The 16658-nt window shown below is 46.5% G+C and overlaps 1 protein-coding gene across 1 annotated transcript in view; it reads left to right on the forward strand.

The window, feature by feature from the left end:
* Tbxas1 (thromboxane A synthase 1) overlaps positions 1-16658 on the forward strand; it is a 164755-nt gene that overhangs the window by 21016 nt on the left and 127081 nt on the right. The window contains exons 2-3 of the mRNA XM_041675654.1: positions 9205-9298; positions 13293-13345. Coding sequence (XP_041531588.1) covers positions 9205-9298; positions 13293-13345 — 147 coding nt within the window. The remainder of the gene's footprint in view (positions 1-9204; positions 9299-13292; positions 13346-16658) is intronic.

Here is a 16658-nt window from a genome sequence, read left to right on the forward strand (position 1 = left end):
TATCACCACTTGTTTTGGTTACAAAAGTGGTCCTGGTCTTCACTTAAGGCCATTGCATAAAGCTTCCTTTGAAAAAAGGCGCTTTTACAGATGTAAAAGGAACCGGGAGGTGACCATACTGGTCAGACACAGGCACGGAAAATTTTTCTCAGGTGTCACACACACGACTGGCTTTGGAAGAGTGCGGTCATCAAACTTGTGGGGCGTATTGGTTCCGTTGGTTTCCCCGGCCTGAAGGCTAGTATTAAAATGGAAAAGTAGGTTACCTCTCTGGACTCTCATGACCATTAGTTGAGGACATCTTTTAAAATCAGGATGGCTTCTGGAAAGCACTTACCTACTTGGCTGTGAAGGCCATGGGCGCCAAAGCCGGTTTGTGCTGCCAGGGCAGAGGCCAGCTCTGGAGGGAGCAGCCTGCTGGCCTCTTGCCACTGCCCTGCAGCTACAGTGTCCATCTGCCTGGAGGAACCTATGATGGTTCACGGTTCCATTCTCGTCCCGGGCACTTCTCCTTTACCGGCGCATCCACAGATAATGCCTGGCTCTATCTAAATAGGGGTTGGCACAACCAAAGTTGTCCATGTCTTACCCCATGAAGGCCACACCATACATGGCAACTAGGGGTTGGAACTATAATTCAGTTGAGAATCTTAAGAAAGAGAATATTCTGGATTATGGGGGTGGATCTAAAATAATCACAAGACTTCTTTTATTACAGGGGAGGGATCTCCTTTTTTAGATTTATTTAAACTTATTTTATGAATGTTTTGCCTGCATGTATATATGCAGACCAATGTGTGCTTGGTGCCCACAGAGATAAAAAGAAGACATTGGATCCCCTGGAGTAGGATTTATAAATGGTTGCGAGCCAGACCTGGGTCCTCTGCAAGAGCAGCGAATGCTCTTTACTGAGCCGTCTCTCCAGCCCTGCTCTGGTCCTAGAAGAAAAGATTTCAGTGAGAGACACAGAAGGTCACTTAGTCCGCACTCCAGAGAGATGTGGAGGTGGAAAAGCAGTTCAGTAGCCTCTGTGCTGTGGTTTTAAAGACTGTTTTATGAATATTTATGAGGTAAGTGGATATTCATGGCTCAAAGAGACCCTTTCCCACGCTCAAGTCATAGAGGGCAAATCCTCTTTTTTAGAGTATTTTCCCCATAACCCTCTAGAAAAGCCCACAAGGTGTGTGTGTGTGTTGAAAACCACAGTGCAAGAAAATTATAAAGAAACCGGGCGCTGGTGGTGCACGCCTTTAATCTCAGCACTCGGAAGGCAGGGGCAGGCAGATCTCTGTGAGTTCGAGGCCAGCCTAGACTACAAGAGCTAGTTCCAGGACAGACACCAAAGCAAAGAAAACAAACAAACAAACAAACAAACAGAAACCACCATCTTCAGAGGCTGCAGAGCCTTCATTAGGGACACCCTAGTTTCTGATACAGGGGGGAGAATCTAACTGTAACTTTAAGAATTCTTAACCACAAGGGGCAGGCTGACCGTCCAGAAATACAGCTCCTGAGATGTAGTCCTGCCTGGTCCACTCGTCTCTGACTCCTTGTCCACTTACCACAGGGATGCAGGAGCTCTAAGAGAGAAAGACAAGCAAGGAATGGAAGCATAGGCTGTCGTTGTCACCAGTCTGGGAGGCTCCAGGAGGAGCTGGCCTTGGGCTTAAAGACTTTAAAGGTGTTTAATAATTTGGATTTACAGCCTCTAGAACCCCAAGGTGGTAAACTGGAATTGTTTAAGCCACTATGTCCGTGGTTATTTGTTATATCGGCGATGGGAAAGGACAGTTGGGAAAAACCAGCTTATTTTTAAAAATAGCTTAAATTTCTGACTTGAAAATGGTTTTAATTTCTGACAGGATTCATCATAAAGTTTACCTTTCAAAGAAGGTACCGCATGCATGTAAAATAATTTTAATTATAGAGAGCTCAATTAATGAGTCTCCAAGTCTACTGCAGTTTTCAACAGTGGGGGAAGCTTCAAATATGGTATCAGAGGTCAGTGGGTTCACATGTTGTGAAGGTGATGCTAGATGCCTGGATCATTTCGAACTCATGAATTTAAACATGTTTGATATTTTGGGTCACTGCAATTATTACTGATTTGACTAAATTGTTTGTCTGAGGCATAACCGTGCCTTGCTGGTCTAAAGTCTAGGCGTCAGCTGAGCTGGCAGCTTCTGGAGGCCTTGCTTCTTGCCTGGTTGGGATGGGGACTCAATACTCCAGTCTCGGGTGCCAATCACCATTTTGCCTGAAGCCAATGGGATGGGGATGGCTAATATCCAATTAGGAGGGGTAGTCACAGTTATAACACCTATACAGCGTACCGGGTCTCTGAGATGTGAAGCTTATACCATTGGTGAGCTGCGGTCACAAGGGCTGGGAAACAACTGCTTTAGAGAGGAAATGGAAATTGCTTAGCTATTTTATTTAATGTTTAATGATATTTGCTTTAGCTGCTTTTCTTATTGCTGTAGTCAAATACCTGAAAAAGGGCAACTTAACAGAGGAAGGGTCTAATTTGACTTGGGGTTCAGGAGATACAGTCCGACATGGTGGGAAAGGCGTGGTTGTGAGAGGAAGCTTGCTCACATACTGGAAGGAAGCAGGGGTGGGGTGTACTCAGCCGGCTAGGTTTTCCCTCTCGCTATTCAGTTCTGGGATGGAGGGAGAATCTTCCTGCCTCAGCTAATCTCTCTAGGACCCCTCACCAACATAGCACAGCTGGGTCTCACTGATGCTTGGGTGTTCCACAGTCTAATCAAGTTGACAATAGAAACAGTAAATTTGATAGTGGTGTTACTTATGGTTCTGTTGCTATGATAAAATATCATGACCAAGAGCAACTTATAGAAGGAAGGGCTTATTTGGGCTTATAACTCCGGAGGGAATAGGAGTCCATCAGGCCACTGACTCATGGCTACAAGTAGCAGGCAAGGCGCAGGAACAGGAAGCCAAGAGCTCACCCACAACCACGAGTACAGAGCAGAGAGAGGGAACTAGAAGGAGCCTGGGGCTTTTAATCTCAAATCCTGCTCCCAGGGACATACTTCCTCCAGCAAGTCACCCAAACTCTCCTACACAGCACCACTAACTGGGGACATTTCCCATTCAACCTCTACAGTGGTCTGTGTTTTAGTTGCTGAGCAGACGTTTACAATGTGCAGTTGTGTTGGGAGCTGGATAAAGAGGGGCAGGGCTCAGTGGAGAGAATGGAGCTGGAGTCAGAAATGTAGGAGTGTTGACTTGTTGGTGGCATTGACAGAGACAGGCCAACAGAAGGGAAGAGGCCAGCAGCCCACAGCCTAGAGGGGTGACTGACATCCTGGAAATAAGGAGGAAACAGTGTTCCCAAAGAAGTTTTCAGCTGCATGCAAGTACCATGGAGAATTCAAGCAAAGAGACTGATGGGGGATCATGGGATTGACAATGATAAACTCATCAATGACCTTGACAAGAGCAGTCCTTTCCCGGTCCAGCTTAGCTGGGACAGACAAGAGAGAGGATTAAAGATACAGAAGCGGACAGCACCTCTCCATTTCAAGAAACTCTGCAGGAAGGCGGGAGGAAAGGCAAGGCTGTGAGTAGACTCCGGGGCGTTGGCTCCCATGCTTTAAAGTGGAGAACACAGGACCTATTTGCATTGTGGTGGGAATGGGCGAGCAGAAAGGAAAGATCAATGCGTTAGAAAGAGGACTGAGGAAAGTAAGCTAAGGGCAAGGCAATGGGTAAAGGAGCTTGCTGGTGAACTGAGTTCAATCCCTAGGACCCCCCCGGTAGAAAATCAAATCCTGCAAGCTGTGACCTCCAGCTGTGGACCACGGCACCTATGAGCATGTGCATACACTAGACAGATGAGTAAAAATAAATATTAAACAAGGGAATCACAAGACAGGTGAGTAGAGTTGAAAGGCAGCCCCCAGATACCTGTCAGGTCGTTGGTGTCTCTGTTTATAAAGCTTGCAGGTTCCGAGCATCCCGTTTTTGTTCTCGGCATACTGTCTGTGCAATCTCCTGTCGCGGTTGGCCCACAAAGCCTTAGCCTGCAGGACTGAACAGGTGAGCAGAGTGGGTGGATGATAACACCTGCTTGAAGAGAGCCTGACCTGGTTTGAACTCTGATTCAGTAACTGAGCAGCTCCGGTACCTTGGGTACACCATTAAATCTCTCCAAACTTAGCCCTCCTAACTAGCGCAAGGGAAATAACACTAGCTTCTACTTTCAAGCAGTTGTTGGAGGTTGCATGTGAAATGGCATGTAAACCACAGTGCCTGGGACATAGGAAACAACGTGACCTAGAGTAGAGGATGACAGTAATGACCGTATAGCTCGCCCACGTCAGTGTAAATGTCAAATTGTTTTCTTTTTTTCTCTGATATTTTTATTACTTTATAAATAATAGGTATCAAAATTTCCACTTCCTCCCCTCCTCCCACTTACCTCCTGCTCCCTCACTTCCCCTCCCCCTTCAGTCCTAAGAGAGGACTGTGGGAAGTCCAAGGTCTTCCCCCCTCCATCCAGGCTTAGGAAGATATGCATCCAAATAGACTAGGATCCCAAAAAGCCAGTACATGCAGTAGAGACAAATCCCAGTGCCATTATCATTGGCTTCTCAGTCTGCCCCAATGGTCAGCCACATTCAAAGGGTCCAGTTTGATCCCATGCTCATTCAGTCCCAGATCAGCTGGATTTGGTGAGCTCCCATTAGTTCAGGCACACTGTCTCAGTGGGTGGATCAACTCAAATTGTTTTCTTACGACAAAACTTTTCAGGCTAAGGACTGCAGTGGCCACAGGTGTTTGTGGTGCTTTTACATGATTGGGAGGAAGAACTCAGATCATCCATTAGATGCCATCTCCACCTGAGGATCAGGGATGTAGTTCCGGGGTAGAACATGCATGGTATGAATGCGTTCCTGCATTCTGTCTCAGCACTGGAAGAAGGAGGGGAGGAAGAAAGAGAGGGAAGGAGAGAAGGAAAAAAGAAGGGAACCGGATACGAAGTACTGAAAGGAGCAATAAGAGGGTCTCATGCACACACTCAAGATTTTATAATTTTCACACCAGAAATATCTGTGTTAAAACAAGATTTAAGTTCTTTCTGCTCTTGTGCCTCTCTTGCTCTGGGCAGAGAGGAGCCATGCAAAGAATGAGAAGACAATAGGATGCAGATGCAGCCAAGGCTACAGGGTTGCTGTTTTCCAAGTGAACGGAGTGAGTGAGCCACATTGCTGGCAGAACCCAGACGCAGCATCAAAGAGAAGGCGGTTCTCGTGGCTGCTTACGACACGCCGTGAGAGAAGCCTGCAGACCAGGCTGGACTCTGACTGGCTTCTGGTGTTCTCAACCTCAGTCCATTTAACCTGAACCCATCAAGCTTTCTCCCAGGCCTGGGAATGTTGCTCAGTTTATAGGGTGCTTGCCCAGTGCACACAAAACCCTGGGTTTCATCCCTGACATGCGTAATCAGGTGTGGTGGTACACACCTGTAATCGCAGCGGTCATGGAGTGGAGACGAGGGTGAGGAGTTTTAAGCCTTCTTCAGCTATATAATATACATATATTTGGGGCTAGCCTGGGCTATACGAGATCGTGTCTCAGACAACAACCCCACCCCACCTTGGTGTCCCTCAAGTTACTTCTTTGCCTAAACAATGGGCCATAAATCCTGTGTAAGCTCCATTAAGAGAGTGACTTGTCTTTGAGGACAGTGAGATACTGGCAACTTGTCACCTTTAAGATTTAGCCTTATTGTGGAAACAATGTATGTGGTTTGGTTTATTTTGAGAAGGGACACCACAAGCGTCACCAGTGGCACTGCAAGGTTTGTATCCTGTAGCACGGAATGATTGCCTTAGATGTGAAAATAAAACCACAGGATTTTATGTGGGGCAATATGTATGTCTGCTGTCATTTCCTGACTTACGTCTCCTTACCATAAACAATGACAGATGTCCGGAGTGGTAGTGGTGCGCATATTTGCATTAATTCCTGTCAGAGGAAAGCTGTTCCACATGTCACAACATGACGATGGCAGAAGGCTGCATGGTACCTGCTTTCCACAGCCCCAGCTAGGCCACCTGTACTCCTGTTGGTCAGCACAGAACGTCATGACACAGTCCAACGTGAAAGACAGATTTCTTTTACAATGACAGTGTTGAAAGTGACAGGAAGAAAAAGAAATTTAAAATATTTTCGTTGACTGCCTGGAAAGTTTTTGGGGAGCACCCTTGTTCTCAGCTTCCATGGCTGCTCTATTAGGGGACTGGTTGTTTTCCAGGTCTAGGAGCTGGAAGTCTGAAGTGAAGCTGTCAGAGGGGCCAGGCTCCTTTGGAACCCTGTGGGATGAGCCCTTCCTTGTCTCTCTTCCTGTTAGAAGATTGTTGATGACCTTTGACTCCCTTGACTAGCAGCAGCATCACTCTGGTCTCTGCCCTCTGTGTGTCTGTCTTCACACAGCCATTTTGTTATTGTTTGAATGTGAATGTCCCTCACAGGCTCATGCCCTTGGCCTTTCATTGCCCATTGGCGCTGCTGTTTGTTTTGGACGGTAGTGGGACTTTAGGAGGCAGAGCCTTTAGGAGGTGGAGCCTTTAGGAGGTAGAATCTTGCTAGAGGAAGTGGGCCATTGGGGTAGGCCTTGAGATTTCTACTTCCTGTTGACATTCTGCTTCCTGACTGTTCTGCCTCCCTGCTTTCCTTTCGAACTATGAGGCATGTAAACAGAGACTGCACTTGCTTGCCTTTCCTGGCTGCCCAGACCCAAATATTCACACAGAAAATATATTAACTACAATACTGTTTGGTCATTGGCTCAGGCATATTCTTCACCAGCTCTTATATCTTAACCCATTTCTATTCATCTGAGTATCACAATGAGGCTGTGGCTTACTGGTAAGGTTCTGGCATGTTTCTCCTTTGGCAGTTACATAGTATCTGCTTGATGCAACCTACTCTCTTTATATATCCCTGTTCTGATTTCCTGTCTGGCTTTACTCTGCTAAGCCATTGGCTGAAAAGCTTTATTCATCAACCAATAAAAGCAACGCATGTACGGAAGGCCAACCCACATCGAGGCCAGGTGAGCCTTCCTCCTTGAATTTCTTCTTCTCAAGGATTTGTCACAACAGTGGAGAAAGTAAACAATATGGCTGTCTTCTGACAAGGACCCCAGTACTTTTGAATGAGAGGCCCATTGACTTCAATATGATCTTATCTGAACTAATGACATTCACCCTAACCCATCTCCAAATAGAGTCATGTTCCGAGGTCCTGGAGGCTAAGACTCCAACTTGTCATTTGGAACTTAACACCCTATGACTGAAGGAGTCCATGGACTTGGGTGTCTGGTGAGACATTTGAAGATTCGCCTGAGGGCCCAGAGACCAGAGCACATGAGAACAACAGGTTATAGAGAAGGAAACAGGCCAAGCACAAATCGTGCCTGCGTTGCAACTCTGCCCCTTACATTGGTAGCGGTAATCTCCCATTACAGATCTGGACTCAGGGTCTCTGACTGATGGTAGCCCTACCTGGTGACTGACGATGCCCACATTCTGCACCCGAGTCCAGGCTGGGAGTGAAATTTGTGATCATGCACAGGACACTCTCTGCTGGGGCCATATGCTTGGAAATGTCTGAATTTTGTGCAGAGACACACAGGCAGTGTTCTCCTAAGTGCGGTTACATAATGAGGGCATGGTCTTGCATAATAATTAGCATGTGTAATTAGGCACAGACTTCTTGTCCTTTAATTAGACAATCAAGACATCTAATTACTAAATTAAGATGTAATTACGTGGCCCAAGATCTTCATATTTCTTTTTATCCATCAGAGATTATATTTAGAAAATAATTTGCAGAAACTGATGGAAAATCTCCCATTTAAGAGTGTTCAAGGAAGTGTTCAATAGCTGTGATTCTCCTCTAGTCTTTCCATTTGGGGATAGAAGGAGGCATTTAGAATGCCACCACTTGCTTGAAAGGCTACCTTTTCCAAATGGGGCTGCTGACCTTTGGCACACATACTAATGAACAGGGCTGTGGGTGTGGCTAATCCGTGGAATTCACACATGGCTCTAGCATGTGCTTCATGATTCTTCTCAACTGTGGATGTAAGTGTGATGTTCTGGGAAGTCGTTCAAGTCAGCACTCCTCTCAGACGCTCGGAGAAACCCTGCTTCCCGCTGCGACCTGCTCGGTGCTTCCCAATGACTGTTTTAGCTATAAGCACAATGCTGTGTCACGTAAACCATGCGTAAGAGGCGGCTCCCTTTCCCTGGATATTGGAAGCTTGGCTGAACTGTTCTCAGGTTGGAGAAAAAAGCATCCTTCTCACTGCAGAGGGTTTTGAGCTCTAGTATTCATCAGAAGCCAGACTGGAGTGCTATTCTGTTATTTTTTTCCTTGTTCCTAAATTGGGATTTGGCTGATCTCGGCATGATGCTAAGCACCCAGTTTGACTCATTAATTTTTCTGAACCAACTGAACTTTTGACCTAATTGTCTGCCTGGGTGGGGATTGGAGCCATATGGCTGGTTTGCCCAGGCCAGCTCTGACTCTAACCGTGTCACCTCTCTGTTCCCATAAACTGGCTTATCCCCTCATCCCAGCGTTTGGACAGCCAGACCAAAATCAATGCAGCCTCTGTTGGGCCACTTTTTCTGGTTTGGGATGGAGAGAACCTGCCTCCCTCTGTGTTTAGGCAGGAAGATAAAGTCTTACAAAGGGTGTAAGAGGGAAGTAGGGCAGTCTCCTTGCCGTGAGGGGCCTCCACCTCTATTTTTTTTCTCAGTGAGGTCATGGCCATGGAATGTGATGAACAACGAGTTGTATATGAATAGGGGGTTGGCCTGGACCCAAAAAGTGATAACAGGGAGCTTATGCTCTGCCACTGGAAGGCTTTGTTTTGCCTTCTGGAGTGTAGTTCATGGTGGATCTAGAAGGTGAGGAACTGAGGTGCGTGTGTGGAGAAGACTGTCGGCGTTCTAGTGGAGGATGGTATCAGACTGCCTTCCTCTGAGGTACCCAGACTGCGAAGTGCCTCCCCCATCTGGAGGATGTTCTTAGACACGTTCATTGGAAACTTCTCTCAGCCTCGCTAAGAGAACTCAACAGTTCTGTATCCTAACAGGGCCAATGACATGAATATAAGCACTGGTTTCTTGGCTTTAAAATTTCTCTTCTCTGTCCACCCAGGTATTCCACATCAGCATTCTCAAGACTGGAGAAGCTGGGCATCAGACACCCCAGGCCCTCTCCTTTTGTTGGAAACTTGATGTTTTTCCGCCAGGTGAGACTCTGGGTCTTGCACAAGATTTCCCATGGGGAATTGCTTCTGTTTACACTTTGGGAGTCAGGATGATCTCCACTTGAAGAATGTGTGTGGCGTGTTAAAGAGTAGTTTCTCAAGACCAAACAGGGCTTACTCAAGGAGTGTAGGCCTTGAAAAGCAATTAAATATAACTTGCTACATTAGCACAGTAAAGGAGAAGAGTATGTACACCTCAACAGATGCCAAGAAATATTTAATAAATTTTAATAGCCATTCGTGATATCAAATCTTAGTGGACTAGGAATAAAATGACACAAAATGTGTGGGTTGGTAGTGGCACACGCCTTTAGTCCCAGCACTTGGAAGGTAGAGGCAGGCAGACCTCTGTGAGTTCAAGGCCAGCCTGTTCTACAGCGTGAGTTCCAAGATAGATAGATAGATAGATAACGAGACCCTGTCTCAAAAAAGAAAAACAAAAAAGGAAGGGAGGAAGAAGAAAGAACCTTTCTCCACTGGAATGGGGTTCCCCCCCCCAATAAACCTTCATCTCCAGCTTATGCTATAACAATGTTCATCTCTTATGATTCATCAGTATGCATTCATTCATTCATTCGCTCATCCACCCACCCACCCCGAACCCAGTTTGTTGAGTATTTAAATATACCAGGTTCTAGGAGGCAGAAGTAGAGGTACACTCTCAAGGACACCATCCAGTAATGGTGTATACCATCAGATGGGGTGTGTGTGCCATGTACTGGATTGGGAAGTGCAGCTAGCAGCCGTGGCCCTGCTCCAGGGAGAACCACCAAGGAGGGATCATTGTGGGGGGAGTTCCTAGAGAAGGGGTTCCTGCAGGAGCTGCAGGCAAGGACACACACAACAGGGAGAGAGCCCTGTCAGCAGCCTGCAGGGACCAAAACTAACAGGGGACCTTGTAGGATGTAGCTGTGTGTGACAGCGGGCTACAGATTCACTTAAAGATTTGAAGGTCAAGTCAGGAACCCTTCTAGGCCACCGTTGTTGAGTAGAGGATTGGCCCTGAAAAAGACTATCTCACAAGGGACAAGAGTTGAGATCAGGGCTGCAGAATCGACGCTGTGGCCAACATCAGGGCTCAAGGGACAAGAGCTTAGTGTGTGGGAGGAGATAGCAGTCCGGAGAAGAAAACAGTTGGAGCAAAGGAAGGACCCCAGTGACTCCCAAACTCAGAAGATTCAGGGGAAATGCGGGAACCAGCAGTCAAAGGGTTGAACCTGCAGAGCAAAGACAATGGCCACGGGGAGACAGAAGGAAGAGGTTGGGAGGGGAAGCTCAGTCAGGGAGAAGATATTTTAAGTGTGTGGTCGTCAGCTCACCAGAGTGACATGGCAGTGGAGATGACCAAGGCATTTGTAGATAGGGACCTGGTATCTATTTTTGAAGGTTATTTTTTACTGCCATTGGTTTTTCTCAGAAGCCTGATTAGCTTGTGGGGACACTGCCTCCAGTCCCACAGCAGGCGCCACCAGATCCTGCACGGGAATTGCCATACAAGGACAGGAAGGGCTAATTTGGGCCAACCCTGATAGCAAGCCTCTGAGGATGCTGGGATTTCCCCACCCCTCCCCCTGCAGGGTACTGCTCCACCCCCTAGGCAGAGAATGACCTACATCTGGCCCTTTGCCTTTCTCTTTCTTTCTGTCTTTCTGCACCATTTGTTGCTGGCTTTTCTATCTCCCCTGCTTGGCAAACACCCTCTTCTCTCATCCCTCCCTCTGGGGTGCCCGGTTCACAACTTTTAAGCCCATGAACTATCACCCCAACAGGCCTCCTACACCCTCTTGAAGCAAGTGTGAAGGAAGCTAAAAGTGTCAAAATAGAATAAACAAGCCGTAGAGGAAAGTGAAAGAAACTAAATTCCACACGTTGGAGGGTGGGGGAAATGACCAGATATAGTCAGTTGAGTAAAATGTATTTGTTATTAACATCTGGAAGCAGACAGGATAGCCGTCATGGAAGGAGACCCCTGGCTGGCTGGCTCTGGAGAATGTCTACATCAGATCCTCTCAGCCCATCGTCCCTGTGAATATAAACGCTCGTGCTCTCTCTGGGGCACAGAAAAGGCACAAATCGCTCCTTGACGTACGCTTTGCCAGTTTACTTCAGAAATGTTACCACGCTGTGCCTCACTCCCTGAACTGGGAAGTCAGATCATTAGAGAGGTTTATCAAAACGTAGACGTACTAATCTCTTGCACACCCGCCTGAGGTACTTGTATTTTTTTAAACTAAAATATAATTACATCATTGTCTGCTTTTCCTCTCTCTATTATCTCCCATATGCCCCTGTTGTTCCCTTTCAAAATCATGACCTCGTCTTCTTTCGTTTATAAATAAAAATGTATAGACACCACTTGCTCAGGCCAGTTAGTGCTACCTACTTGTTTGTGATTTCAGCACTGGATAACCAAGTAGAGGTTAATCCCTGGGGGAGGGGGGGATGACGACTATTTCTCCCTTCTCTGCATTCCTTTGTGGAATGTAGTTCTCTGACTGTAGGTGGGGCTCTGAATTTACCCTCTATTCTTGTGTTTGTCCAGGCTTTCACTGTGCAGAGTTACTGAGAACAGGGCATAGTTCCAGGCAGGCCATGTGTTTTCTCGAACCCACAGCTCTCTGACTCTCCATGCCTATGACTCAGATCTAGCATTTTCTACCCGTCTCCTTCCCAACACACGGGCGTTTTCACATATATGTCTTTCCCACCACATCTCACGGACAATGCCTGCCCCCGTGACAGCCTATCACACTTGCTTATGCTTCCTGTCTATTTCATTTGTGTTTTAATAAATAAAGCTTGGGGCTGGAGAGATGGCTCAGCGGTTAAGAGCACTGACTGTTCTTCCAGAGGACCTGAGTTCAATTCCCAGCAACCACATGGTGGCTCACAACCATCTGTAATGAGATCTGGCACCCTCGTCTGGCCTGCAGGCATACATGGAGGCAGACTGTTGTATACATAATAAATAAATAAAATCTTAAAAAAAAATAGCATTTATTTTAAATAAATAAATAAATAAATAAATAAAGCTTGCCTGAGGATCAGAGAGTAAAACAGCCCCACTGGTCAGCCTTACAGACCAGACAGTGGTTGCACACACCTTTAGTCCCAGTAGTCACACTAGTTTGCCATAGAAACTGGGTAGTAGTGGTACACACCTTTAATCCCAGTTCCAGAGAGGGATATAAAATGGGAGGAGCCAGCGCTCAGACACAGTCTCGTTCTGAGGATTCAGGAGGCAGGATCGCCATTTGGAACTGAGGTAGAGGTAAGAGCCCGTGGCTGGCTGTTTTGCTTTTCTGACCTTCAGGTTGAGCCCCAACATCTGTCTCTGGGTTTTTATTAATCATGCTCCACACATTCACTCCTGCTGCATCCCTATAGCAGAAGGGCTTAGCGTGTTCTGACCTCCACCAATTTCAGGTACCCTAAAGTTTCAGCCTATGAAAAACCATGCTGAGGGCCTTCGGTTCGGAATCCATTGTTTGACACTTACCTCAGATCATGGGAATTTGGAATTTGTGGTCATTTGGGTAGATTCAGAAGTTTACGCACATGAGGGCCATGGAAGGGGACTTGGCCCACGTGAGCCACGTCCGAGAGGAACATTGTAGATGTGAAAACAGGTAGTCTTCAGATGTGTGAGCAGCAATTATATGCAGATAGCTGAGGTGCTTGTGGTCCCCTCTGTCCATAAATAGAGCTGCTCAGGGCTTTACTCAGCAATATTTTTAAAAGCCATTTCTTTACGCAATATTCTGTAGTAATTCAATGCAGTATAATGGTGATCCTTCTTTTACTGTCTATGTAATTGTTTCAATGCAGTATAATGGTAATCCTTCTTTTATTGTTTATGTAATTGTGTTCTTGCTGTTCTGTTTTTTTCCCCTCTCTGAATAAGTTAGAACCATTGAAATTTTGTTCAGTCTTATTCTTACCATGGTGCTGTGTTTTTTGTTTTATTTTTCTCCAGGGTTTTTGGGAGAGCCAATTGGAACTCAGGGAGAAATACGGACCTCTGTGTGGGTAAGGGGAAAATTCAGATTCTCTTATACATGTTTTGATTTCTTGTGTTGAACTAATGTGGAAGTCATGACAATACTAGGACTGTCGTGCACATTTGAATGGTATTTTTGAAGATGCGCAAGGAGGATAAGTACATATAGTGCACACACACACAGATGAGTATACTCAAGGAGGATAAGTACATATAATGCACACACACACACAGATGAGGATACTCAAGGAGGATAAGTACACTATAGTGCACACACACACACAGATGAGGATACTCAAGGAGGATAAGTACATATAATGCACACACACACAGATGAGTATACTCAAGGAGGATAAGTACACTATAGTGCACACACACACACACACACACAGATGAGGATGCCCAAGGAGAATAAGTACACTACAGTGTGCGTGCGCGCACACACACACACACACACACAGATGAAGATGCCCAAGGAGGATAAGTACACTATAGTGCACACACATATGAGTATACCAAAGAAGGATAAGTACATTATTGTGCACGCACTGATGACTATGCCCAAGGAGGATAAGTACATATAGTGCACACACACAGATGAGGAAGCACAAGGAGTGTAGGTATACAATAGTGTGCACACACACACACACACACACACACAGATGATGATGCCCAAGGAGGACAAGTACACTACAGTGCACACACAGATGAGGTAAGCCGCCAACAGTGATGCTATTGTCAGTTAACCTGGCACACACTCGGCACTGGAAACAAGTTCTGTGAACAATGACATATAACAACAGTGTTACCAAGCCTGTCCTGGATATACTAGGACACCTGATCTCCTTGCTCACAGCCACAAAAAGTAATATAGTTCTTCCCTTTACTTTTCATGGAGTTTTTTCTCTTTGCTGTCTTTCTTTTTTTTTCTTTCTCTTAAAAAATATTTGTTTTTAATTTATATGTATGTGCATATGTACCAAGTACACGCAGAAGCTTATTGAGGCCAGAAGAGGTTATCAGATTCTCTGGAACTGGAGTTACAGATGGTTGTGAGCCAAATGTGGGTGCCGGAAACTGAACCCAGGTCCTCTGCAAGAGCAGCAAATGCTCTTAACTGCAGAGACATCTCTCCAGCCCCTTGTTTAAGCTTTTTATGACTCAGGATATTTGTGCTGAATCTTTGCCTACATCATTTTCTAGATTCAAGTTCTGAAAGATTTGAATCTTTTTGCATTTCAGCATGGGTCTGTGCTCCCCAGGGTCCCCCCCTTTTCAGCATGAGTCCGTGCTCCCCAGGGTCCCCTCCTTTTCAGCATGAGTCCGTGCTCCCCAGGGTCCCCTCCCTTTTCAGCATGGGTCCGTGCTCCCCAGGGTCCCCCCCCTTTTCAGCATGGGTGCGTGCTCCCCAGGGTCCCCCCTTTTCAGCATGGGTGCGTGCTCCCCAGGGTCCCCTCCTTTTCAGCATGAGTCCATGCTCCCCAGGGTCCCCTCCTTTTCAGCATGAGTCCGTGCTCCCCAGGGTCCCCTCCCTTTTCAGCATGAGTCCGTGCTTCCCAGGGTCCCCCCCCCTTTTCAGCATGAGTCCGTGCTTCCCAGGGTCCCCCCCCCTTTTCAGCATGAGTCCGTGCTCCCCAGGGTCCCCTCCCTTTTCAGCATGAGTCCGTGCTTCCCAGGGTCCCCCCCCTTTTCAGCATGAGTCCGTGCTCCCCAGGGTCCCCCCTTTTCAGCATGGGTCCGTGCTCCCCAGGGTCCTCCCCTTTTCAGCATGGGTGCGTGCTCCCCGGGGTCCCCTCCTTTTCAGCATGGGTGCGTGCTCCCCGGGGTCCCCTCCTTTCAGTCTGTTTTCACAGGGCTCCTCCTTAGCCACTCGGTGACTTTCAGCAGCTTTTCCTAGATCCTCAGGCTAGCAGTCATTTCTCTAGGTGCATAGAGATTTTGTGGAATTAGTTTGCCTGTTTTGACAAGTTCGGTTGTTTGTAAACCTTTCTATCGCAAAGCTCTGGACCTGCATTCTCTCAGCGCTGCTTTGGAAAGGTATTGGCCTCAAATCTTTGTGGACATGGCTCTACCCAAGAGAACAAGTGGTTACCGACTTTCTACCCTCTTCTATGGCCTTGAGAAAGTAAAAAGTGAAGCTGTTGTAGGAGATGGCCTCTGTACGTGTCTGTTATTGCTCTGTAATACACTACCCCCCCAAACTCGGGGACATAAACAACTGTTTCACACTGTCTCACGTTCATCTGAGAGTTGGCTGAGACTGGCCGCCCTGAGCCACCTGGCTGGATTTTTTGGCTTCCTGTGTCAGCTGGAGAGGGGGCTCATCTCTGCAGCTCCGCCTCTCATGTTTCCCATCATCCCTCGGGCTAAAGAGGGCAGGGTGCTCTTGTGGGAAGGCAGGGGTTTGAGAGAAAGGCTTGCTGCTGAGCACACTTGCTGGTATCCTTCCCGTCAAGTTCAGAGCTGGATCAGGGAGCATGCTGTGGCCACTGTAAGGTAATAAAGTCCCCGGCCAAGCTTGGTGGTGATGGAGCGGGGAGGTACGCTCCTCTCGTGAGGTGGTGGGGTGGCAACAGTTGTCTTTAAATAATAAGCCCCCCCCCACTTTCTTCTCTGGTCTCTGAATGTAGGACTTCATTCAAAGTGTTACTTTTCATGTGTAGCTTCTGACTCTAAGCAGGATACTTACTCAATAAAGTATCCAGGGGCTGAATTGTTTGCCATTTTTCTTACCCTAGTGCTGTCTTGTTACCTTTTTAACATCGTTCTGCAGTGGCCTTGACCCTGACCTGGTGACCACCTGTTTCTGATCCAGAAGGATGCAGTTTCCACTAGAGTTAGAGAAGGGTCTCCCTGATTTTAAATTCTAGAAACTACTTTCTTGGAGAATTTTTTTTGTTGTTTACATTTTTAGCGTAGAAGCTTTGGGTACATAAGAATTATTATTTTTTTTAATATTTATTTATTTATTTATTATGTATACAATACTCTGTTTGTGTGTATGCCTGCAGGCCAGAAGAGGGCACCAGACCTCATTACAGATGGTTGTGAGCCACCATGTGGTTGCTGGGAATTGAACTCAGGACCTTTGGAAGAGCAGGCAATGCTCTTAACCTCTGAGCCATCTCTCCAGCCCCATAAGAATTATTTTTAAATGCCAGGTGAAGAGTATAAAGGACACACACGAGAGAGAGAGAGAGAGAGAGAGAGAGAGAGAATGAATGAATTGGTTTCCTTGACAACAGGCTGTCCAATCAACTTTTCTTCCCAACTTTAACTAAGTTCACACAATTTATCCTTTTCATTTCCAGAAAACTTAAATCACAGAGAATGATTTCAAAT

Source organism: Microtus oregoni, unplaced genomic scaffold (assembly GCF_018167655.1).
Source record: "Microtus oregoni isolate MIOR12 unplaced genomic scaffold, Mior012 000026F_ref0000081, whole genome shotgun sequence".
In the NCBI taxonomy this organism is placed as follows: Eukaryota; Metazoa; Chordata; class Mammalia; order Rodentia; family Cricetidae; genus Microtus; species Microtus oregoni.